The sequence below is a fragment of the Muscardinus avellanarius genome (genome assembly GCF_963383645.1).
Source record: "Muscardinus avellanarius genome assembly, chromosome: 2".
NCBI lineage: Eukaryota > Metazoa > Chordata > Mammalia > Rodentia > Gliridae > Muscardinus > Muscardinus avellanarius.
In genome coordinates this window covers 119,742,503-119,767,677 of record NC_137787.1, presented here as the reverse complement: position 1 = coordinate 119,767,677, position 25,175 = coordinate 119,742,503, and the positions used below count along the sequence as shown (strand labels likewise).

At 50.3% G+C, this 25,175-nt stretch overlaps 1 protein-coding gene across 2 annotated transcripts in view; it reads left to right on the top strand.

Annotated features, from left to right (window-relative positions):
• The window catches only part of CRYL1 (crystallin lambda 1), a gene marked incomplete at both ends in the record, with an annotated part of 99,593 nt that extends 76,916 nt beyond the window's left edge, over positions 1-22,677 (top strand). For both annotated transcript variants that reach the window (XM_080689824.1, XM_080689823.1), the window contains 4 exons: positions 661-855; positions 15,068-15,173; positions 20,989-21,095; positions 22,564-22,677. In XM_080689824.1, coding sequence (XP_080545950.1) covers positions 661-855; positions 15,068-15,173; positions 20,989-21,095; positions 22,564-22,677 — 522 coding nt within the window. The remainder of the gene's footprint in view (positions 1-660; positions 856-15,067; positions 15,174-20,988; positions 21,096-22,563) is intronic.
• Positions 22,678-25,175: the final 2,498 nt, after the last annotated feature.

Sequence of the window (25,175 nt, the reverse complement as noted above, 5' to 3'; positions counted from 1 at the left end):
GCAAGTTTGTAATCCCAGTACTTGGGAAGCTGAGACAGGATCGCAGGTTCAAAGCCAGTCTTAGCAACTTAGCAAGATCCTCGGCAATTTAGTAAGACCTGGTTTCAAAATAAAAAATGAAAATAGGGCTGGGATATGCTCAGAGGTAGAATGCCCCTGGCTTCAATCCCCAGCACTGCCAAGCATGGGAGTGCACACTTGTAATCCCAGTAGTTGGGAGGGAGAGACAGGAGGATGAAGTTTCACAGCCAGCTTCAGTAACTTAGTGAGGCCCTCTGCAACTTAGTAAGACTCTGTTTCAAAATAATAAAAAAAAAGAGCTGGGTGTAGTTGCTCACACTTGTAATCCCAGCATTTGGGAGGCTGAGACCGGAGGATCGTGGTTCGCGGACAGCCTCAGCTACTTAGTGAGGCCCTCTGCAACTTAGTGAGATCCTGTTTCAAAATAAAGAATAAAAAATAGGGCAGGGGGTGTAGCTCAGAGGTAGAATGCCCGGGTCTAACCTCCAATACTCCCCCACCAAAGTCAAAAGAGCCAGGGAGTGTGGGTGCCTCCCACCTCACCTAACCCAATCACCTGGGATAGGTGGGCCAGGTGGGCCAGACCAGAGCACCACATCCCAGAGCCAGCTCTGTGACCTCCTCCCCTCTCCTTCTAAGGTGAATCCGCCCTATTACGTCCCACTGGTCGAGCTGGTCCCTCACCCGGAGACGGCCCCAGCGACGGTGGACAGGACCCACTGCCTGATGAGGAAGATCGGCCAGTCCCCAGTGCGAGTCCTGCGGGAGGTGGACGGCTTCGTGCTCAACCGTCTGCAGTACGCCATCATCAGCGAGGCCTGGAGGCTGGTGGAGGTGTGTGCCCTGCAGAGGAGGAACAGTGAGGTCACTTCCCTGGCGCCTGGGAGCCGGGAAGGCAGGGGCACTGAGCTTTGGAAACGGAATGCCACGATGGTTGTCTGTCGGAGAGGTTCTCCTGAGGCTCACCCTTGGCAGCGGGACTCCAGGGCAGACCCCTGCCCCCCTCGGAGCAGTTCCCCGTAGCTGCCTGGGTGTGACACCGGCTCAAGTGTCCCCTCCCCAGTGTGAACATTTTTCAGGAGGAGAATGTTTCTGTGTGTGTGTGTGTGTGTGTGTGTGTGTGTGACTGTGAGTTGAACCCAGGGGCATTCTACCTCTGAGTTATACCCACAGCCCTATTTATTTATTCCTTATTTTGAAACAGGGCCTTACTAAGTTGCTGAGGCCTCTCCTGTCTCAGCTTTCCCAAGTACAGAGATTGCAAGGGTGTGCCACCACGCCCAACTACAAATTTTATATTTTACATAAAGCAAACCTGTATTCCCTGAAGGAAGCCAACTCATTTCAAGATTTGGGGAGAAGAAATAATGAATAAACATTAAACTTGTTAGTAATAGGCTTGCCTTACATACAAATAGGAAGTGTGTGTATTACACTTTAGCTGGTACATCGTAATTGTACATCATGGTGAGATTAAAAATGATACGAACACACACGCACACACACTTGGTGTGTTTCTCTCTGCGTCCCACCCCGCTCCCCTCCTGTCTTGTACACGGTAGTGAGTTGGTAGTGATACCTCATATATGGGCACAGCAGGACTTGAACTGTGTCCTCCCTCGAGCCTCCCTCCCCCACGCCTTCCGCTCTTCTGCTGGCCCCTCCTCTCATCTAGCTAAAGTCCCTTTTGCTTCCTATTTCTGTCAAGCTTCCACTGTGAGAAAGAACACGCGGCCCTTGGATTTCTGAGACAGGCCGATCTCCCTTCGCAGTGTCCTCTAGCTCTGCCCATTTTCCCGCTCTTATACATAGTTGACCATCCGTGTCCATTGGTTCTAACTTCCTGGCTTCAGCAAACTGTGGATCAAACATACTTTTAAAAACTGGTACAGCTGCCGGGCGTGGTGGCGCACACTTGTAATCCCCGCGCTTGGGAGGCGGAGACAGGAGGGTCGCGCAGGTTTGAAGCCAGCTGCGCTGGCTTAAGAGACCCTGTTTCCAAAAAACAAAAAAATAGGTCTGGGAGTGTAGCCCAGAGGTAGAAGGGCTTCCAGGAACCCTAGTTCCACCAAAAACAAAACAAAACAAAAACAAAACCAGAAAACTGGTTCAGTACTGTATGCCCGTACTCACTACTTAGGCCGAGACAGGAGGATTGCAGATGAGGCCAGCCTTGGCAACTCAGCATGGCCCTACCTCAAAATAAAAATAATAAAATAGGGCTGGTGTGTAGCTCAGAATTAGAGAACCCCTGGGGTCAATCCCAGTACCACAAGAGATATCTATATTTTAAAAATGTGTTTGTAATGAAAACATACAGACTCTTGATCATTATTTCCTAAATGATACGGTAAACAGCTCTTTACATAGCATTTACATTGTGTTATAAATCATTTGGAGGTGATTTACATTAAATAGGAGGAGCCTGGTGCAGTGGTGCATGCCTGTAATCTCAATACTTGGGAGGCTGAGACAGGAGGATTACACATTCAAGCCAGCTTCAGCGCCTTAGTGAGACCGTCTCAAGATAAAAAATAAAAAGGGCTGGGGGTGTGGCTTATAGTTAAAATGACCTGGGTTCATCCCTAGTACCAAAAACAAATAGAAACAGGAAGACGTGCATGGACTCCTACAGATACTGTGCCACTGTACGTAAGGGATTTGAGCACCCATGAACTTAGGTGTCTTCAGAGGTCCTAGCGCCAGCCCCCATGGCTGCTGAGGTCTGCTTGCACCCAGCCTCACCTTGTAATTCAAGGATTTTACGTGTGGGCTCACACACACCCGGCTGGTACGTTCCTATTCACAGCTGTCCCCATCAGGAGAGCGGTCAGGTGGCTGGGACATGGAGCGAGGCTGGGTAAGCCTGCCTAACTCTTGCCCAGCTTCTGTTGGGGTCAGGCAGCAGGGCGCCCACGCAGAGCACAGGGTGGCGCCGGCTCCAAGCGCCTCACCTGGCCTGGGCATGCCGGCCAGCCGCACAGCAGCCTCCCCCACCCGCCTGCCCGGAACAAGCCCGAAGGAAGCCAAAGGAAGCTGCCGGGCCTCAGCCCCGTGGGCCTGGGCGTGGCCCCCTAACCCGCAGGTGTGCGTGGCAGACGTGACCCTCGGGTTCCTGGCCCCGGTGTCCCAGGCCCAGTGCTGCAGCTCACAGCCCGCTCACCCAGCGCCCCACGCCTGCCGGGCGTGCCGGGGCGCCCCTACATGCTGGGAGCTTCGGGTTCTCAGGACTCCTGGGGTGCTTTCAAGTTTCAGTCAGTGTCGGGGCATTTTAAAGAAACACTGAACCTCACATACCGCCTTTGAAATCTACTTAAAATGTTTCCAGTTATCTAGAATAGGCAACACAGTTTAATAGATGGCAAGAGCTCAACACCGCAGGAGGACAGTGGGGGAAAGTGTGGCAAGGGACTGTCACCTGAACCCGGGAAGCTCTACTCCGGCTCTGCCCCAGCCCTGGTTTATTTTTTATTTTGAAGTAGATTCTCACTAAGCTGCTGAGAATCTTGTTAAGCTATGATCCTCCGCTCTCCTCTTCCCAAGTGCTGGGATTACAGGTATGCATCACCCACTGGCAATTTTTTTTTTTTTTTTGTACTAGAGATTGAAGCGGGGGGGGGGGGGTCTGCCTCTGAGCTCTACCCTCAGCCCTGCATGTTTATGTGTGTGTTTTTTACTTTGAGACAGTGTCTTGCTAAGTAGCCAAGTGTCTTGTTAAATTGCTGAGACTGGCTTCACACCTGCGATCCTCTCCCCAAGTACTAGGATTACAGGTGTGCCGCTGTGCGTGGCTGGCAGCTTTAACATTTTTAGTTGTAGATATTATAGTGCTCTTAATGCAGCGTCCCCTCCTGCAGTCTGGAGGCTGTGAGCCAACTTGAGAAGAATCTGGAGACTCTGCGGTGAGACGGCATCTTTTTGTCGACCGCAGTGGGCCTGGCTGCAGTCTGGAAAGCCCAGGCAAGGCGGCGATGGCTCCCTTCACAGCCGGGGGCTTGTCAAGCCTGTTGCTGTGGGTGCTCTTACCAGCTCGATTTACCAGACTTCCTTTGGGTTGTCTTGTGTCCTTGGGTTCATGGTAGATCAGGAGTCAGTTGTTGCTGTTGGAATGTTCTGGAGAACTCTTGGCTTTAAGGATAATATATCTCCTAAGAAAACCCAGCAGGATGCAGTGGGCGCCAAATGTGAAGAAGCCGGCAGAAGTTGGGAGATTAAGGAAGTGTGATTAAGACCCAAAGGCTTGCCATTTATTTATTTATATGTACATATGTACGTATGTATGTACGTATGTACATACATACATAAACACATTGTGGATTGAACCCAGGGGCATTTGACCTCTGAGCCTCACCCCAGCCCATTTGATATTTTTTATTTTAAAACATAGTCACATTAAGTTGCTGAGGCTGGCCTTGAACCTGCAATCCTCCTGTCTTAGCTTCCCAAGTACTAGGATTACAGGTGTGCACTACCACGTATGTCTCAAGGCCTTTTAGGAATAATCTATGTTCAAAGACAAAGGTGATCTGAGTATGGTGGTGCACACCTGTAATCCCAGTACTTGGTATGCAGAGACAGGAGGTTCATGGGTTCCAGGACAGCCTCAGCAACTTAGCAAGATCCTGTCTCCAAATATAAAATAAAATAGGCCTGAGGGTATAAGTCAGAGGTAAAATGGCCTTGGGTCAAATCTCTAGTACCAACAAAACAAAACAGGCCAGGCATGGTGGCACATACCTATAATCCCAGCACTTTGGGGGCTGAAACAAGAGGTTTTCAGGTTTGAGGCCAGCCTCAACAACTTTCGAGAATCTCAGCAACTTAGTGAGATCCTGCCTCAAAATAAAAAAGGAAAAAGGAAGAGGTATGAGATAGAATGCCTCTGAGTTCAATTCCCGGCTCCAAACCAAACCAAACAAAGAAACCACAAAGGTGATCTGTGACAGTTAGGATGGGGCAGATCTAAACACCGGCAGGTGTCTCTGGGTGGAGGATGTCAGGCTGTGTTGTTGGATTACTCCACTGCCTCTGCTCGGTGGCGGCTCTGTGCTTGGCCACCGGGACCTGGAGCACGTGGGGCCGGGGACAGAGCTCCCGGATACTCCTGCCCTGGCCACCTTGAGCTGAGGCTGCAGCTGCCCAGCGCTGGACCCTTCACAGAGATCGGTCTAAGGGCACTTGATGACTATATGAATTTCTTGCCTGAAAATCCACTCAGCTTAGGATCCATTTCCTCTCTAGATACTGTAAGTCAGCTCACGTTAGAGAAACATGGCAGAGCAGGCGCAGTGGGGCACAGCTGTAATCCCAGAACTTGGGAGGCAGATATGGGAGGATCGCGGGTATGAGGCCAGTACAAGGCCCTCTGCAACCTACTGAGACCCTGTTTCAGAACAAAAAAAATTAAAAGGGCCGGTGCGTAGCTCAGAGATAGATGCCCCTGGATTCCATCCTCAGTACAACAAAAGGGGGGGAAGGGCAAGAGGGAAGGAGGGAGGGAGGGAGGGAGGGAGGGAGGGAGGGAGAGAGAGAGAGAGAGAGAGAGAGAGAGAGAGAGAGAGAGAGAGAGATTGAGAGAAAGAGAAGAAAAGAAGAGAGAAGAGAAGATAGAGAGAGAGAGAGAGTGTGTGTCCAGGCCTGCCTTCCTGCTGTAACTCTGCAGCTGCTGTTGCCCGGGGTCCAGGTGAGGTTTAGTAGTGACTCCTTTCTGATTCACAGCTTCAAAGCCAGTTGAACTTGAACGTACATTTCTGGGTGTTTCGACAGTTGAACTTGAACTTAGATTGGAGGCAGTCCAAGTGAACCTCAAGATGCTTAGGAGCAGAACCGGGGCGCGTTTTACACTAAGACCAAAGCCTGGTACACATGTTAAGTTTAGAATATCTAGGAGAAACATGGGCCTGACAGAGCTTTTGTTGTTATTGTTGTTTGTTTGGTTTTTGCCACGGGGCTGGAACCTGGCCCCTCAAGTGTGGAGGCGAGCGCTGTGCCACTGACCCCAGCCTGGGGTCTGTGTGGGCCTGGCCAGAACCAGGGCCTGTTTATCCTCAGCATGATGCTACCCAATGCCAGCGGGAAAGTTGGCTGGTTCGTGTCAAGCCAGCCTTGCCTAGAATAATAGTAAGGTTGGTGCTACAGACTCAAATTCAGAATAAAACATAGGGCTGAGGGCAGAGCTCAGAGGTCAGATGCCCCTGGGCTCCATCCCCAGTACCACTGAAATGATTCAGCAGTTCAGCTCCTTGGTCGTGGAGCCACTCAGCTTGTCTGTTCCCTTCCTGCCTGCCTTTCTTTCTCCCTCCTGCCCTTCCATCCTTCCTTCTCTGCCTCTTATAGATTCTTCCACTTTCCCAGTTGTGCCAAGCTGGGAACTAAGTCTTTTACCACACAGGCCTTTGTGGTATTTTTAGCTCCAAACTATAGCAAAACTTTTTTTTTTTTTTTTGCGGAGATGGAACCCAGGGGCATTGTATCTTCGAGCAACACACCCCCAGCCCTCCTTTTTAGTCTTTTAATTTCTGAAACAGGGTCTCACTGAGTTGCAAAGGGCCTCGCTAAGTAGCTGAGGCTGTTCAGAGCAAACTGCGATCCTCTGGTCTCTGCCTCCCGAATGCTGGGATTACAAGTGTGAGCCACCACACCCGACAGCAAAACCTTTTTTGTTTCACTGATTTTTCTCTACCTTTTTCCTGGGTTTAATCTCAGTTGCTAGCTCCCAAGGGTATATTTGAATACTCGCAGGCAACAGTCCAAGAGAAATCCCAGGAAAGGCAGGAGCAGGGCGAGAGGGCAAGAGGGCGGCCCTAGAAAGCACGTCCACCGTGGGCTTGGGACCGCAGGACATCGAGGACAAGAACCCAGGAAGTCAGACTGCCGCCTCATTTCCAGGCCAGTAGAAGTGCTGGGTGCAGGCGGCGCTGTCCTGTCCTGCCGCGTCTGAGCTGCCTGCACAGCCTGTGGGCACGCGGCGCTCGGGCCGGGCTGCTGGGTGCTGTCCCAGGAGCTCACCGATTCTTCCGCGTGACTTCAGATGGTAGGGGGCGCATCCTGGGGAACTGGGAGCTGCCAGCAGACGTGCCTGGCCATGCTGCAGTGCTTCCTTCCAGGCCACGTCAGAGGGTGACGGAACGTGCTGGGATTTCAGGCTCACGCCCGAGGCTGCATAGCTGCCGAGTGTGTTGCCCAGCAGTCCTTACCGCTGGCAGGGTGGGCGGCGGGCCTGGAGCCGAAGCCACGGGCGCGTTCCCACCGCTGGCGTGTTTGGACATCGCTTTCCTCCGGTTTTTATCCATCCTTCAGAGTGAAGTAATTCCTGAGAGGGTTCTCTGTTCCCAGAGCTCTATGGGGCAACTTCCACCTTGCCCTGGGTAGGTTTACTGGATGGGCTGATGGTAGCGGGGTGACGGGAGCCAAGACCGGCAGATGTGTTGACACCATCAAGACCGCAGGACAGCGAGAACCCAAGAAGCCAGGAAGTTAGTGTGAGCATGAGCCCTTCTTACACAGCGTAGTGGGATCCAGTGACCCCTAAGACAGGCTCAGCAGCACCTCCCTGGAATCCAGTGCTGTGGAGGCTGAGGCCGGAGGAGCACAGGCTGTAGGTCACCCTCAGCAATGACCCTCAGCAACCTAGCAAGACCCTGCTTCAAAATGGAAAGGACTGGCCGGGCGTGGTGGCGCACGCTTGTAATCCCCGCGCTTGGGAGGCTGAGATAGGAGGATCGCACAGGTTCGAAGCCACCCTCAGCTACTTAGTGAGGCTCTCAGCAACTCAGTGAGACCCTGTTTCCAAATAAAATATAAATGGATCTGGGAGTATAGCCTGGAGGTAGAAAGCCTCTGGGTTCCACCCCCAGTACCACCAAAAATAAATAAATAAATATATAAATATATAAATATATAAATATATAAATATATATAAATAAATATATATATATATATATATATATATATATATAATGAAAAGGACTGGAGGTGGAGCTAAGAGGTAGAATGAATACCCTGGCTTCCATCCCCAGTACCACACACACGCACACAGATCATGTGGTCAAATGAAGCTGTTTCTGGAAACTTCTTCCTGGGTAGGAGAGGGTGCCGCGGGGGCCTGCGGGGAACAGCCTGCTCCTCCTGGTCACCTCAGTCGCATGGGCCCCCTTCCATTCCACGGGATTTCCACATTTTTCCAGCCAGATACTTTCACGTGATTTTCAGGTATTTTTAAATCTCCTCAAGACCCGGAGAGACACATTGATGTTTTCCCTCTGTGCATTCAGGAGCCACCCAAGAACCTGGGCCTGGTGGCGCGTGCCTGCGATCCCAGTGCTTGGGAGGCTGAGTGAGACAGGAGGATAACGGATTTGAGGCCAGCCTCAGCAGCTTGGTGAGACCTCGCAGCAACTTAGTGAGGCCCCATTTTAAAAATAAAAAATAAAAGGGCTAGGGGATGCAGCTTGGACGTAGAATACCCCTGGCTTCAATTCCCAGTACCACCAAAAGAAGAAGGAAGGAAGGAAGGAAGGAAGGAAGGAAGGAAGGAAGGAAGGAAGGGGTAAGGGCGAGCCGGTGAGGGTCCGGCCGCACTCTGCAGGGTGGTAAAAGTTCAGGCCTGCGCCCCTTCTCTCTTGTACTGTCCCCATTCATGAAGCAGAGGTGACGCCGGGCCTGCTGTCGTCAGGCTCTGGGGACATCCACTGGGCAGGTGTTGACTTCCGCACCTGTAGTTCTCCCTGTGTGCGACCACGTCATAGATGATGCTCTGAGCTGAAGTGCTCGCGGCCTGTCTGCACAGCGGTGTCCCCAGGGCAGCGTGGGCCCACCACAGGGCATGGTCTGCACTCCAACAAGCCAGGAGGTGCTCTGCACTTGAAGGTTGAGAGGCCCTGGTGATTGGCCTTCCCTGAGGCCTGGGCCTCAAAGTCTTGGCCTGTGGGGTTTCATCTATTCTAGGCTAAGCTGTTGTTGTTGTTGTTGTTGTTGTTGTTATTATTATTGTTATTATTATTATTATGGCACTAGAGATTGAGCCCAGGGACATTCTACCTCTGAACTCCACCCCCAGCCCTATTTTATTTTTTATTTTGAAACAAGTTCTCACTAAGTTATGGAGGGTCTTGCTAAGTTGCTGAGGCTGGCCTTGAACCTGCCATCCTCCTGCCTCCGCCTCCCAAGTCCCAGGACTTCAGGAGTGCGCCACCATGCCGCACATCCCCGCTGTCTTTCCCATGAGCCAGTTGGACAGGCGCCCTGCGATGATGGAGCGAGGCGCCCTCATGCTGTGACTCAGCTCTCTCTGGAAGAGCAGCGGTGCGGAGCAGGGCCTCCTGGGGAGACAGTAGGAGATTCAGGCCAAACGCCTTGTTTCCCAGCCTTGGGAGGGTCTTGCGGCTTGATGAGAGAAAGCTTGCTGCGGGCAGCGGCTTGAAAGCTGTGGAAGGTGCGGTTGTGCTAGGAACTTCTGTGGAGAAAACTCTGGAAACGGGGGGGGGGGGGTAGGTTCGGCTCTGGGGCTCACCAGGAATGTGCCTGCTGGGGGAGAGTTGAGGCTCGAGTTAAGTATTACGGCGTAGACATTGGCGGCACCCATCTGTGTGCCTGGCAAGGGGAGTCATGTAGAGGGAGGGGAAGTCAGAGGAGCTAAGAAAGCCCAGGCCCCCGCCTGCCACACGGTACCCTCAGCTGCACGGCTTTTGGGGCTGCCTGGCTTGCCTATTTATTTATTTATTTATTTATTTGTCTTCCCTATTTATTTTTTTGTACTTACTTATTGGTACTAAGGTTTGTATCCAGTAGCATTCTATTCTCAAGCTACATCCTGAGCCCCTTTTATTTTGACACTGGGTCTCCCTGGGTTGCCGAAGGTCTCTGTAGGTGTGAAGCTGGCCTGGAGCCTCGGGTCCTCCCACTTCAGCCTTCAAGTGTGGCCCTGCAGTGACGGCCCTGTCCGCTCTTCCTCTGGAGTCTTTCATGGGATGGTTCCCAGGAGCAGGCTGTCCTCTCAGAGAGGGGAGTTTTTAGCCTCAACTCCTGGCGAGCCCCACCACCCTGCCGCTCGGGGTCTCCCCACAGCCTGGCCGTAGGGCCCCCCGCATTTCTCATCTCCTTCCCGAGCTCTGGCTCCCTGGGTGCTCTCCGAGGCCCTGAGCTGGGCAGGTGTTTTGTGAACTTGGTCTAGGACTTGGTAGTATCACTTAAACATGGCAACCATCAGCTCTCCCCGGGGTAGCCGACTCCACGGCAGTCACTGCGTCCCGAGCCCGCAGGCGGCGCTTGGCCGCCTGGTTCTTCCTGTGATGGGAGCTGGTGTGCGGACGCGCACGCGGGGCCATCCCCTCGCCATCCCCTCGCCATCCCCTCGCCATCCCCCCGCCCCGCCCCGCCCCGCTGCCAGCTGTGGACTCCGGGAGGAGCAGACAGTGCCCTGGGAGGTGCCCGCGGGGACTGGCTCGCCCGCCCCGCAGGCCCTGGGACCTGGGCCACCGCCGCCACTCTGCCCCCCCAGGCTGTTGACAAGAACTCAGCGAGGAGCATGGCCGAGGCAGCAGTGCAGTGCCCACCCCGCGCCAGTGCTGTCTGCACCAGTAGCTGTCCTCGTCCTGCCCATTCATTCATTCATTCATTGGTGCTGGAGATTAAGCCCAGGGGCTTTTTTTGTTTTTGATTCTGAAGCAAGGTGTTGTCGAGTTGCTGAGGCTGGCCTCTAACCTGAAATCCTCCTGTCTCAGCCTCCCAAGTACTAGTATTACAGGTGTGCACAACCCTGGCTCCTACTTTCTTTATTTAACATTTGAGAATCGCCACAATCCACGAGCATCTAGGCATGGCCCCAAGATGTGCTTTGTACCTGGTGTGCTGGGGATAAATGCCAGGGTAGGGGGTTAACAAGATACATGTTAGTAAATTAAGTGCCCAATTACTATGCCACACATTTTTTTTTTTGGTGGAACTGGGGTTCCTGGAAACCCTTCTACCTCCAGGCTACACTCCCAGACAGACAGACATATATATATATATATATATATATATATATATATATATATATATATTTTTTTTTTTTTTTTTTTTTTTTTAAACAGGGTCTCTTAAACCAGCATGGCTGGCTTCGAACTTGCGCAATCCTCCTATCTCCGCCTCCCAAAGTACCAGGATGACAGGCATGCGCACTGCCCAGCTGGGGAAGCAGCTTTTGGACAAAGGGCGCTCCTCACCGCTCTGCCTGGGTCCCTGACTCCTCAGGATCTGGTACAGAGCCAGGGTTTGAGCCAACAGTGATCTTACTGTCCGTTGCTCTGTAGGAGTTTTTAGGACTCTGTTAAGCACTTGGGATATTCCTCTGTACATGTGACTTGACAGTTTTACTGAGAAACGGAGATGCTGAGCGCTGTTGTGAGTGTTAAAGCTGGCTGAGGTCGGGTGTGGCGCGCGTTGCTCATCGTGCGGTGGTGCAGCCTAGTGCTGAGCTAAATCAGTGCGGGGTGCGGCGCATCTGGTGCACAGTAAGCACTGGTTTCTGCCTCTCCTGCATCTGAGTTGCTTATTGCACCTGGCATGCTAAGTTTAGGTCACGGATGTCACAGGTTTGGGGTGGAATCGAGCTCTGAGTGAAATGAAGATCTACTTTAACGCTGAACGCAGAAGGAGAAAGCAAACGTTGCTCTCCGCATCACAAAGGTTCAGCCAGCAAGGACTAGAGAGAATTACCTGTGGTCATTTCCCTTCTCTGAATTTTGCTTCTGGGTAAACATCAGCTTAGCAAAGCTTCTTTAGAAATTGCAAACAGGGCAACAGGGAGTGGGAGAGGGAAGGGACGGGGAGGCTCTTCCCGTTAAGACCTGTTCTCCTGGTGTAGAGTGACTAAGCATAGGTGATGGGAAGGAAGGGGAGCCTGGGAGCTGGCGGGCGTGCAGCTCTGCGGGTGCTGAGCACAGTCCACCCCTGGCTTAGCTGGGGTGCAGGTGTGAGTCAGCGCTTGGCCGCTCAAGGCCTGGGATGGAGCTTGCCAGGGGAAGGGCAGCCTGCCTGCATGTGTGCATGTATGCCTGTGCGTGCGTGCGTGAGTGCGTGCGTGCGTGCGTGCGCGCGTGTGTGAGGGCCTGCGGCCCTGGGCTTGATCCCCCAGCTAAAACAAATGGAGCCACCCAGGGTGGCTCCCTTCTTGTGTATTTTGAAATCCTTTTAAAATCAGCTCTAAGCTCAGTTGTAGAAGAAAGAGCCAAGCCAAACAGCACCGCCAGTGTGGGGTGGCTGCCATATGTGCATCCTTCACAGTTTGAAAGCTAGAATGGAAACTTAAGGCTTTTTGGAATGTTGATGTAGAAACACTGCTAAGGGAGTGTCCTGGGCCTGCCTGGCTCCCTTCCAGAGCATTCCAGAGCCAACAGGGTGCAGGAACCCAGAGCTAGGGCGGCGGGGCGGGCGGCCCAGCGCAGCCTCTCCTCCAGAGCTGCGGAGCCTGGAGGTGCGGCGGGAGGGACAGTTCCACACCCAATGGGCTTCTCAGTGGTTCTGGGCGTTGTGTGGGCCTCTGTGAAAGTTTCCTCCTGCTTGGATGCCCCACGTCCTCATAGCTTTCTTTTCGGAAGTGAAGGAAGAGCCGGGCGTGGTGGCACACTCTTGTAATCCCAGCGCTTGGGAGGCTGAGACAGGAGGATCACACGGGTTCGAAGCCAGCCTCAGTTACTGAGTGAGGCTCTCAGCAATTTAGTGAGATCCTGTTTCGAAATAAAGTATAAAAAGGGTCTTGGAGTATAGCCCAGAGATAGAAAAGCCCCTGGCTTCCAATCCCAGTACCGTGCGCGCGCGCGTGCGTACACACACACACACACACGTGAAGGAGTGAAGGAAACCTGGCTGATGCAGGGAATCCCGTGCTTGGGAGGCTGAGACAGGATCACAGGTTTCCAGCCAGCCTCAGAAACTTCGACCCTCAACAACTTAAGGAGGCTCTGTTTCAAAATGAAAAATCAACAGGACTGGGGGTGTCACTCAGAGGTAGACCACCCCTGGGCTCAGTCCCCAGTGCAAAAAACAGGGACAGGAGATGATGGTGCCTGCTGGCATCTGACCTGCAGCAGTAGCTTGCCCTCAGCCGTCCAAGTGCACAGGGTGACTGAGAACTCACGGGGAGCCAGTAGGAGGCCACTGCACGCTGCCAGGTCAGCTGCCAGGTTAGCAGGCACTCGCAGGCGCGATGACTGGGAAGGGCACGCTGCTGGGAGCCCTAGAGGCCTCCGACACGGTGTCTGAGGCCAGGGACACCTTGCAGGGCTTTGGGGGCAGCTGGGCATTTTCTAATAAAGCAGAAGGTAGAGGACGGCCTCCTGGAGGCCGCATGTCTGCTCAGCTGCCTGCTGGGGACATTCTGTCTCCCTGTGTACAGGAGCTGCACACTAGAGCCGTGGAATTTACCAGTGAGCTACGTGTGATTTTTATGCACCAACAGAATGGACAGGCTGTAGCCACACACAACATAGGGGCAGCTTTTTTGTTTCTGTAATGTGGGATCCTCAACATGCCGGGCAGGTGCCCCGCCACTGAGCTGCACCCCGGCTCCGGGAGCATCACAGAAACACAATACTGAGAGACAGAAGCAGGTCACATCAAAATGTGCAGTATGTGAGTCTACCCGATAGAAGATTAAAACCAGCAAGAAGGAAACTTCTGGAGAGGATACAAACATAGATGGCCAGTCTCAAAAGCCAAGACGTGGTTGTAATAGAAGACAGGTGGGCGTGGGGGCTCGTGCCTGTAATTGCAACATTGAGAGGCTGAGACAGGAGGGTCTCAGGTTTGAGGCCAGCCTCAGCAACTTAGCAAGAACTTGTTTCAAAATTAAAAAGAAAAAGGTTTGTAGCTTGGAGGTTGAAGGCTCCCGGATTTAATCACCAGTACAAAAAAGTAAAAAACAACAATAAACAATAGGACAGGCCCAGAAACACAGGTGGTGGCATCAGCCGCCAGCTAAGCACACAGGGCTTGCCTCTTGCTTTGCCGTTCAGATTTGCAGAAGATTCTAGAGCCCCTCCATGGTACACAGGCCCATGGTTCTTAAGTGGTATTTCATTCAAGAGCGGCAGTTCTTACAAACCTATTAAACGCAGAACAAGGCTTAGACCTGCAGGCGCTGAGTCTGAGAGCGCCTTCCAGTTCCCCACCCGCCCCCCAGCAAAGAGCCAGAAAGACCCCCACTCCCTCCAAAACGAGGCGAGGCGGAGGCTAGGCGGAGGCGCTCCTCCCTGCCCCGGGTCCTCTCCTGTCTCAGGCTGCAGGGCGGAATTGTGGGGAGGGGGATGCAGGCGTGAAAAAGGAGAATGGGATTTGACCATTTCACACCACAGTCTCTTTTCAGGATAGACACACACACACACGATATTGATATATATTGTGTGTATATATCCATCCTGATATATATGGATATATAGATAGATAGATAGATAGATATGCTAGTTTTTTAAAAATTTTGTTTTCTTTGTGTGTGTGTGTGATACTGGGGATTGAGATTGAACCCAGGGGCATTCTACCTTTGAGCTACACTCCCAGCCCTCTTTTATTTTTTAATTTTGAAACTGGGTCTCACAAAGTTGCAGAGGGCCTCACTAAGTTGCTGAGGCTGGCCTTAAACTTGCGATCCTCCTGTCTCAGCCTCCAAAGTACTGGGAATACAGGTGTGTGCCATCATGTCTGGCTTATATGATAACTTTGATGTGTAAAATTCCATCAAAACAATATCATAGTGTATTGGAGAGTTGGAATATTGTCCTGAGTTAGGATGGGACTAGGCATGGTGGGGCATACCTGTAATCCCAGTCTTAGAGGCTGAGCCAGGGGGATCACAGGTTTGAGGCCAGCCTCAGCAACTTAGCGAGACCCCATTTCAAAATAAAAAATAAAAAAGGGCTGGGGGTATAGCTCGAAGGTAGGATGCCATTGTGTTCAATCCCTAGCAACACACACACACACTCTCTCTCTCTCACACAAAGTGAGATCAGATATTGATAACGAGGTTGCCTTTCTAGAGGACTCACTGTGTGCCGCCCCTTTTCCTGAGCAGGAAGGAGTGGTGTCCCCTGGCGACCTGGACCTCGTCATGTCAGAAGGGCTAGGCATGCGCTACGCCTTCATTGGACCCTTGGAAACCATGCACCTCAATGCCGAAGGTAGGCCGGGACAGAACAGAAAGATTCTTAGGATCTTCTACATTTTTCTCTTTAAAAATAATTTTATTGGTTGCTTGTACTTACCCGTCACAATGAAAGTCAAAGTGACACATTTATGTATCCACAAAACAGGCGGTGTATTTCCCTCTGTCCCCTATTCCTCTGATTAAATTAAATTCCCCTACTCCTCACCCTGTTCCCCTATTCCTCTGATTAAATTAAATTCCCCTACTCCTCACCCTGTTCCCCTATTCCTCTGATTAAATTGGATAGACACTTCTAAAAAAAAATACAAATGGCCAAGAAATGTATGAAAAATATCCAACATCTTGAGCAATCAAGGAAATGCAGACCAAAACTGGACTGAAGCCAGGCATGGTGGTGCACGCCTGTAATCCCAGCATTTGGGAGGCTGAGACAGGAGGACTGTGGGCTTGAGGTTAGCCTCAGCTACTTAGTAAGGCTTTGAGCAACCTAGCAAGACCATGTTTCAAAATAAAATAAAAAAAGTTGCAGGTCTAGCTTGGGCGTAGAATGCCCTCTGGGTTCAACTCCCAGTAGAAATTAATAAAAACCCATCCCCAGTGCTGCTTTCATATGTACATGCTGGATCTGCACGGCCTAGTTTTAACAAAGAATAATGAGAGAGGGGCTTATCCAGAGAAAGGTGTGTGTGTGTGTGTGTGTGTGTGTGTGTGTGTGTGTGTGTGTGTAGGGTATAGAGCTGGAAATAAATAAAGACTGGAAATGGCAGGCGGGTGGGCGGTGCTGGGTCCTGGAGCTGCCGTCCAGGGGGCTGCACAGTATGGTGGGGCGGCGGCCTCCTGAGTCGGTTTCACTTGGGTCCTAAAGTCCTGCTTCGCTTTGCCCCTAGCTCAGTTCTCAGCACAGCAGTTAATGGCGTGTACCTCCCAGTGACTACCTGGAGGCAGTTTTCCTCGACGTTTTGTACACAGCAGGTGCACTTGATGGTTTTGTGCGTGCACTGGCGTGCGGACCCTACAAACTCCTGCCAGGAACTGCCGTCGGCTTTTCCTAAAGTCGGCAACGTTGCCAAAAGCCGCTGAAGGGAAGAACGGCTGGCCCGCTCCTAGGCCCAGCGCACACGGGGACAGTGTGGAGACGCCCCCACCGCAAGCGGAAGGCGAGCAGGGGAGCAGTGTGCACTTTGTCTCGGGTCGCCGGGTGTGGGGCTGCACGCCTTAGATCCCATTGTGTGAGGCTGAGACAGGCCGATCATCGCAGGCATGTGGACAGCTCAGCACCTTACCAAGACCCCGGCAACCTAGTGAGACCTGTTTCAAAATATATAAAAAATAGGGCTGGGGGTGTAGTCCAGGGGTAGAACCCTCCAGGATTCAGTCCCAAGTACCACACACACACACACACACACACACACACACACACACACACACATATCAGTGCTAGAAAAAGACAAGAAACATCTCCTTTTTGTTTTAGTTTTGATTGATCTATACTTATGGGTAACCTAACTTCACTGGATTTGTGTGTGTGTGTGTGTGTGTGTGTGTGTGTAACTAGGGATGGGCTATACTCCTAGACCTATTTTATATTTTATTTGGAAACAGGGTCTCACTAAGTTGCTGAGAGCCTCACTAAATAGCTGAGGCTGGCTTCGGACTTGCGCGATCCTCCTGTCTCAGCCTCCCAAGTACTGGGATTACAAGCATGCACCACCATGGCCGGCTAATTTCACTAGATCTTCTTCTCTCTCACTGTGCTAAAAATCCCTGAGAAAATTCATTGTTTTGAACCCTAGAATATTTAAACAACCAATTTTTCTGACATTACCACCTGCAACTAACTGGTAGATAATTTTTATTTATTTTATTCATTTTTTATTTTTTTGAAGGGGAGTAAATGGTTTATTGGAAGCAGCAGGGAATAAGGAAAGATAGCTGAACACCCCAAAAGGGCTGTCGGAACTCTGGGGTCCAGCAGCTGCCTTCAGGACAATACTTGAGAGTAGCCCAAGCCAAATGCCTTCAATTACAGGCTGCTTTCTTCCAGAGTCTACGTGATTGACCAGAAAGGAGGTGCAGGTCACCCCTAGGGGCCCTGGTCGGCCTTGATGTCCAGCAGAGGCCTTCAGGTCACTACCTGAGAGTTGTCCGAGCCACGTGCCCTCAGTTACACTCCACCTTCTCTCAAGGCTAACACGACCTGTGAGAGAGAGAGAAACGTTCTCCAAAGGGGAGGGGGTCCCCGAGAGGGAAAAACCCCTAACTGGTAGATAATTCTTAAAAAGAAAAGGTTTCAACTGGGCATTGCAAGTGGGCTGAGACAGAAGAATCATAGGTTTGAGGGCCAGCCTCAGAAACTTACTGAGACCCTTGGCAACTTAGTTTCAAAATGGTTGGGGATATGGTTCAGAGGTAGAATTGCCCTGGGTTCTATCCTTGGTACCAAAAGGGGGGGGGAGAGAAAGAGAGAAAGAGGGGGGGAGGGGGGGAGGGAGGGAGGGAGAGAGAGAAGGAGAAGGAGAAGGAGAAGGAGAAGAAGAGAGAGAAAAAAAGAAAAAGAAATTTGTGAGCAAAATGGTAAACACACATTCCACCTGGAGAATTCCAAAGGGTGCCAGATTCTGAAATAACGTCATTTCAGGGAGAGAAGAAAACACAGGACAGACCAAATAGCCACTGGGGCAATGGGACAGCCGGGCTCTGCAGAAAAACAAGCCAGACTAGGCAACTGGCGAACGCGCCCACCTGGGTTCAGCGTCTAGTCCTCATGGGGACGGGGGTGTAAATCTTTAAAGGAATTAAAAAAAAAAACAAACACTAAAGCCAGACATGGTGGCTTTCACCTATAATCTCAGCTCTTGGGAGGCCAAGACAGGAGGATCACAGGTTTGCAGCCAGCCTCAGCAACCCTGCTTCAAAAGAAATAATAAATTAGGTTGGGGGATATAGCTTAGCAGTAGAATGCTTCTGTGTTCAATTCCCAGCACACACACACACACACACACACACACACACACACACACACACACACGCACACTAAAAAAAATACTGAATAAGTAGTAAATTAAATAAAATTGTATAAAGACATTTATCAAGGATCTAATGTAGCCAGGTGGGGAGGATGGCAGCCTCAGCAAGTTAGTGAGACCTTGTTTCAAAATAAAAAGGGCTCTGGGTTTCATCCTAGTACAAAAAAAACAAAGGACCTAATGTGTGCCAGCCACCAACTAAGTGCTTCTGTCTGGTGTGATTCTTACATTATACCACCCCTGCCTGCAAGTTGGTTACTGTCTATTTCCATTTTACAGGTGATAAAACTGAGGTGCACTGAGTTAAACCTACCCAAGATCATACCCAGCTGGTGGGCTCCTCAGGCCAGAGTTGCTGTTCTGAGAGCTTGTCTTTTGCATATGCCTTTAAAAAGTAGCCACAAAGGCAAAGTAAGCCAGGTATGGTGGCACATACCTGGAATCCCAGTACATGAGAGGCTAAGACAGGAGGATCACAGGTTTGAGGACAGCATCAGCAACTTATCAAGGCCCTGTTTGAAAATAAAAAAAAACAAAAGGGCTAGGGATATAGTTCAGAGGTAGAACAACTCCTGGGTTCCTTCCCGAGTACCAAAAAACTGTATCTAAATAGGAGAGCAAATCAGATATGGTGGTATAAGCCTGTAATTCCAGTATTTGGGAGGTTGAGATAGGAAGATCACAGGGCCCAGTCTAACGTTGGCAATTTATAGAGACCCAAAGCAACTTAGCAGGCCTCTATTTTAAATTTTTTTAATTAATAAAATAAAAATAAAAAGGGGGTATAGCTCAGAAGTAGACTGTCCCTGAGTGCCATCGCCAAACTAAAAAAAAAAAAAGATAAAGAATGAAAAAAAGCTTATTTTTCAGGTACTATCTTATTAGATTAAAAACAAATCCTAAAATATTTACACGCATTCTAGATAAATGGTAGCTTTTAAGACCAAGAACTCCCCATAACCTGAGAAACAGTATCAACAAAACCCAGAAGCTCCTCCCACTCCAATCTCGATGTATCCCGGTAGCCCGTGAAGAAGAGCGCCTTGCCCCTGGGTCTTGGCCAGATCGTGGGCATCTGAGGCTGGGCTCTGGAGTGCTCTGAAGTTGAACACTGCATCGACTCTCCCGCTATCACGTTCGGCCACTTTGGCTTTCTTATCGTACCGGCTTCCTTTGAAAAGTCGCTGCAGGTCCCCTTTCTGTCTGCCTCGCTCGATTCTTGAGTTTCTGATGTCATGGGCTCCTGTTTCTATTTGATTGAGGCTCAAAGGTTTTCTTAGTTCTCTTCTATCAATTTCTCATGATACCTCAATTATCTTATTTTTCTTGAGAAAAAAGAAACGAAAATATGGTGGTTATCAAGCAGTGTGTATATATTTCAAGTGCTAGAATGTGTGCGTCACTTATAATGTCTGGTTGGAAAAAACATTTGAAATTATCCAAATAATTTTTGTGGGGTCCTGGGGATTGAACCCAGAGGCCCTCTGCCTCTGAGCTATATTCCCAGCTCTTTTTTATTTTTTATTTGGAAATGGGGACTCACTAAGTTGCTGAGGCTGGCCTTTACCTGCAATCCTCCTATCTCAGCCTCTCAAGTACTAGGATTACAGGCATGTATCACCATGCCTGGTCTTGACCATTTTTAGATTTTATTTTATTTTATTATTATTATTTTTTGGTCTTGACCATTTTTATTTCCAATCATACACAGTTTTCGTGGAGGTGACAACCAAGCCCTGGGGTCTGTACACATTTGCTAGGTGACCACTGTGAGGCTTTGTGGTTGGGAAGATGTTGGAAAAGGGCTTGAGGGTGTAGCTCAGTAGAACTCAGTTTAGCATCCACAAGACTCTGGGTTTGATTCCCAACACTACAAGAAAAGAAAAAAAGAAACAGGCCAAAGGTGGAACAGTGGGCAGGGCTTTTACCTGTAGGTGGAATGTTTTATTTATTTATTTATTTATTTATTTATTTATTTATTTATTTGTACTGGGGGTTGAACCCAGGGGAGTTCTACCTCTGTGAGTTATCTGCATCTCCACGGTCCTAGGCTGAGCTTCTGACTGTGTTCTCACACAGGCCCCTGTGTGGCAGGGAAGGGCACCGCGCGGGCCAGGCAGGCGGCAGGCTGCTGCACACGGGGTGGCTGGGGCTGGACCAGGCTCCCGCCATCAAATGTGCCTGTCTGGCTCTAAATCCAGTCTTGGCTTCAGTCCACCTGGAACCACAGCAATTGCGCTTCTCCCTACTTAAAGCAACTGAGTGAGACTCTATTTCAAAATGAGAAATAAGACAGGGCTGGGGTGTACTTGAAGGCAGAATCCCCCTGGGTTTAACCCCTACCACTACAACCTATACGCGAGCACCCACCACCGCGTTAATGCCCAATTAAGTGGGACGGAAGCCAAAGGATTCATAGCAAGATGAGTAAGGGATTAACTTGAGTGTAAGATCTGTGGTTCATAGATCCCCACACACAGGTGACCTCAGCCATCCCTTGTTGAGGGAGATGCTGCCTGAGAGATGAGGATAAGCTGGGGTGCGCCACAAGTCGGGGCGCAGATGCTGGCCGCCGAGCCTCCTGGAGGGAGAGTAGCTGAGCATCTGTAGGGTTTTCAGGTCCAGGAGCGGTCACAGGTAGTGACCGATGGGGCGTGTCACCCAGGGCCAGCAGGTGCCGTGCACCTCCCAGGGGAGACAGAGCTACTCTGTCCTCAGGGCAAACCCTGCATTCATGTTGAAATTTGGAGTCACGGAGTGCTTTTGCTGACGCTATGGTTTTTTGCTTTCACTCCGTCTCAGGTATGATTAGCTACTGCGACAGATACAGCGAAGGCATGAAGCGTGTCCTGAAGACCTTTGGGCCCATTCCAGAGTTTTCAGGTGCCACAGTGGAGAAAGTTCATCAGGTACTTGCACTCACTGTGAGAGAGAAGCATGTCCACCTCCCCTCTTGCGTGGCTTTATCTGTACTGGGAATCTTGGCCCTTGCTGTGTGTGTGTGTGTGTGGGAGGGGTTAAATTTATTTTTTATTTTTTGGCAGGTCCGGGGATGGAACCCAGAGGCATTTGACCTCCGAGCTACACCCCCTGCCCTATATTTTATTCTTTATTTTGAAACCGGGTCTCACTGAGTTGCAGAGGGCCTCACTAAGTAGCTGAGGCTGTCCGCGAACCGCGATCCTCCAGGTCTCAGCCTCCCGAATGCTGGGATTACAAGCGTGCGCCACCACGCCCGGCTTTTTTATTGTTTTGATACTGGGGATTGAACCTGGGAGTATTCTACCTTTGAGCTACACCCCTAGCCCTATTTTATTTTTTATTTTGAAAGTGTCTCACTAAATTGTCCCGGCCAGCCTTAAACCTGCAACCCTCCAGTCTCAATCTCCCAAATAATGACAGTACGGGTGTGTGCCACCAAGCCTGGCTCTCGTCCATGTTCCAAACAGTTCTATATGTTTTGTTTTGTTGTACTAGGAATTGAACCCAGAGGCATTCTACCTCTGAGTTATAGCCCAGCTCTTTTAAATTTTTTAATTTTGAAACAGGGCCTCACTAAGCTACTGAGGCTAACTTCAAACCTTCAACCCTCCTGTTTAGTCTCCCAAGCACTAGGATCAGGAAGCTCCTGTGCCCTGTGACGAGCACCCTTTTCATGTTGTTTTTTGTTTTTTTTTTTCTTTGCAGGCTTGGGGATGGAACCCAGGGCATTTGACCTCCAAGCTATATCCCCTGCCCTATTTTTTTATTCTTTATTTTGAAACAGGGTCTTACTAATTTACAGAGGGCCTCACTAAGTAGCTGAGGCTGTCCACAAACCGCGACCCTCTCCAGTCTCAGCCTCCCAAATGCTGGGATTACAAGCATTTGCCATCATGCCTGGCTTTCAGGTTTTTTATTGAGTTATTTAGTCCTAGGGATGGAACCGAGGGGCATTCTACCTCCACACCACACCCTCAGCCCTATTTTATTTTTATTTGGAAACAGGGTCTCACTAGGTTGATGAGAGTCTCACTACTTGAAGAAGCTGTCCTTGAACCCATGATCCTCCTGTCTCAGTCTCCCAAATACCGTGACTGCAGGTGTGCACACCGTGCAGGCCTGGGCTTTCAATGGTGATGCGCCTTTTCCTTGACTTTGCTCAGAGTTTTGTCCTGGTGTCCAGAAGACAGTGAGAGCAGGTAGCCAGTGACCTCAGAGCGCATTTGACTTGTTTCTGTTCTCTCAAGACTGGCGAAACGTGTGTTATCGGGGGTTTCTACCTTCTTGGATCTTTGAAGTTGGTCTGCACTGTTTGCCTGTGTGGGACAAACATTTGTGCTCCTGGCAAATGATTTCCTCGCACACCACTTCTCTCCACCCTCTTCTTCCCCCCAGGCCATGTGCACGAAGGTTCCTGACGACCCAGGGCATCTGGCGGCCAGAAGGGAGTGGAGGGACCAGTGCCTGATGAGGCTGTCCAAGCTCAAGAGGCAGCTGCAGCCCCAGTGAGCGCCGGCCGCGCCGCTGCACCCCGCTTCGCAAGTCCTAGCTGGGAAAATCAGAAGCACTTGACCTGGTCTCTAGAGCACCAAGCAGCCCAGGTGCTGGCTGAGGCGCGTGGCTCGCTCCACACAGGCGCAGGTGGGGCCCAGCGTCTTCTGCCTCTGTGCTAGTGACCCCAGGCGGGATGCCCTGTGGCGCTTGGGTTCTGAGGCGTGGGTTCCCCGCCACCTGGTCCAAAGATTTCTCTTCATTTCAATCATGTTATGGCTGCTTTTTACAGCCAATGATTGTGGTTACCTGTTATTTCAATCTACATCATAAATATGTTTGTGATTCTTTTCTAATCCTTTCTGAGCACTGTGTCCCTGCCCTTAGGAGGCAATTGCCTTCATGTTGCTAATGTTTATTCTGAATAAAAATTTCATGATTCCATAAAAAAGGTTCCTTTTCTCCCAGTCTTTCTGAAAACAACAGTGTTCAATCCCGATGACATATTCTTGCAGTGGCCACGATTAATGAAAAGTAAGCAAGGACTTTGTTCGGGGCCCTGTCATATTGTCAAGACCCACCAGTTTAGTCCTGCACGGGGCTAATGTCTGTGATCCCAGTACGTGGGAGGCTGAGGCAGGAGGATCACAGGTTCAAGGACAGCCTCAGAGCTTAGCAAGACTCAGCAATTTAATAAGACCCTGTTTCAAAAAAAACAAAACAAAACCAAAAAAGGAGCCAATGTGGTGGTACACATCTCTAATCCCAGTACTTGGGAGGCTCCCAGTACAGGAGAATCCCAAGTTCAAGGGCATCCTCAGCAACCTAGCAAGAATCTCAGCAATGTAGCAAGACCCTGTTTCAGAATAAAAAGGGCTGGGGAATAACTCGGAAGTAGAACACACCTGGGTTCAATCCCCAATACTTAACTTAATAAATAGTGCTGGAGTTGTGGCTCAGAGGTAGAACACTTTGGCTTCTGTCCCCAGTACCAAAAATAAAATATGCACTAGTTTGGGCCGGTGTTGTCTAAAGTCTCCCTGGGACCACGTGGCTCTTGGGTCAGATGTATTTGGGGAGCATGGGCCACCCAGACCCTGGGACTCCCATGTCTGTAGCAATCAAAGGCTATAGAGTACTGCAGGAAAAAACCTGTTTAACCTGAACCTATCATTCCATCATCATCTTCCAAATGGGTCTTTCCTAGCATTAATTTCTGGAACATTCTGTGACATACTAATGCACAGACTCCCTCCCCACCCCGGCAAGGCCACAGGCGACACGGGAACTTTGATCACTGAATGCCCCCGTGGGGCCGCCTGCAGCCCCAGCCCTGGCAGTGCACCAGCCTTGCAGTGCCCTGTGACGTGTCCCAGTGTCACCCGGGAGAGAGCTGCCGCTCTCCCAGCCAGGCTCGTGGTGCAATCACGTCCCCGACGCAGCAGTCGTTTTCGCCCGTGTGACAGACTCAATTTCCACACTCCCCTGTTCTCTCAACACACCCAGAGCCACTGTGCTGGTCCCTCCTGCCTTTCAGGAGGGAACTTTGTTGTAAAAGAATAAAACAGAGGTGGGTGCTGAGGTGCATGTCTATAGTCCGATACTTGGAGCCTAAGACAGGAGAATCACAGGTTGAAGGCCAGCCTCAGCAACTTAGTGAGACCCTGCTTCAAAATGTGCAAGTAAGTACATGCACACATACACACATACATAAAAGGTTGGGGATAACTTGGAGGGAGAACACCCCTGGGTTCCAAAAAAAATTTTAAAGTGAGAGGGCAACTTAGCAAGTTTAATTACATCTGTAAATATGGTGCAAAATGGCACTGTTGGTGCCATGCATGGTAGCGCACATCTGTAATCCCACTATTTGGGAGGCTGAGATAGAATCAGGTTTGAGACCAGCCTTTGTAACTTAGCAAGATGATCTCAACAACTTAGACCCTGTTTAAAAAAATAAAATAGAGACGGGGGTATGGCTCAGAGGTAGAATATCACTGGTTTCAATCTCTAGTACCAGGATTAATTAATTAATTAATTAATTAACTAATTAAAAATAGATAAAACAGGGTTGTGGTATAGCTTGGAGGTAGAATATTCCTGTATTCAATCCCAAGTACCAAAAAAAGCACCAAAAATATGTATTGGTGATACATATTTATCTAGCAAAGATGTCTAGAAAAGACCAGGCAACCTCCAAACTCTGGGCCTCTAGTATCAGGAAGTCTGACTAAGGGATGAGTCTGCTGCTGTCCTCTTGGCATGGGCGTCCTGATGCGTGTCCTCTGCCAAGCTTGGTGAGCACAGTAGGGCACCTCCCACCTGCAGTACTACAGAGGCTTGAACTGTACACACAGGCTGCATCATACAGGAAGGAGTTTTCAAGTGGTAAAAGGTGGTAACTCAAGAGCCCTTAGTAGAGGAAGAGATGTATCCATCTCCTGGGCTGAATTTCCTTCCCTTCCTTTTCTTCTTTCTTTTTGTTATTTTTCTTTGTGTGGTACTGGGGACTGGAC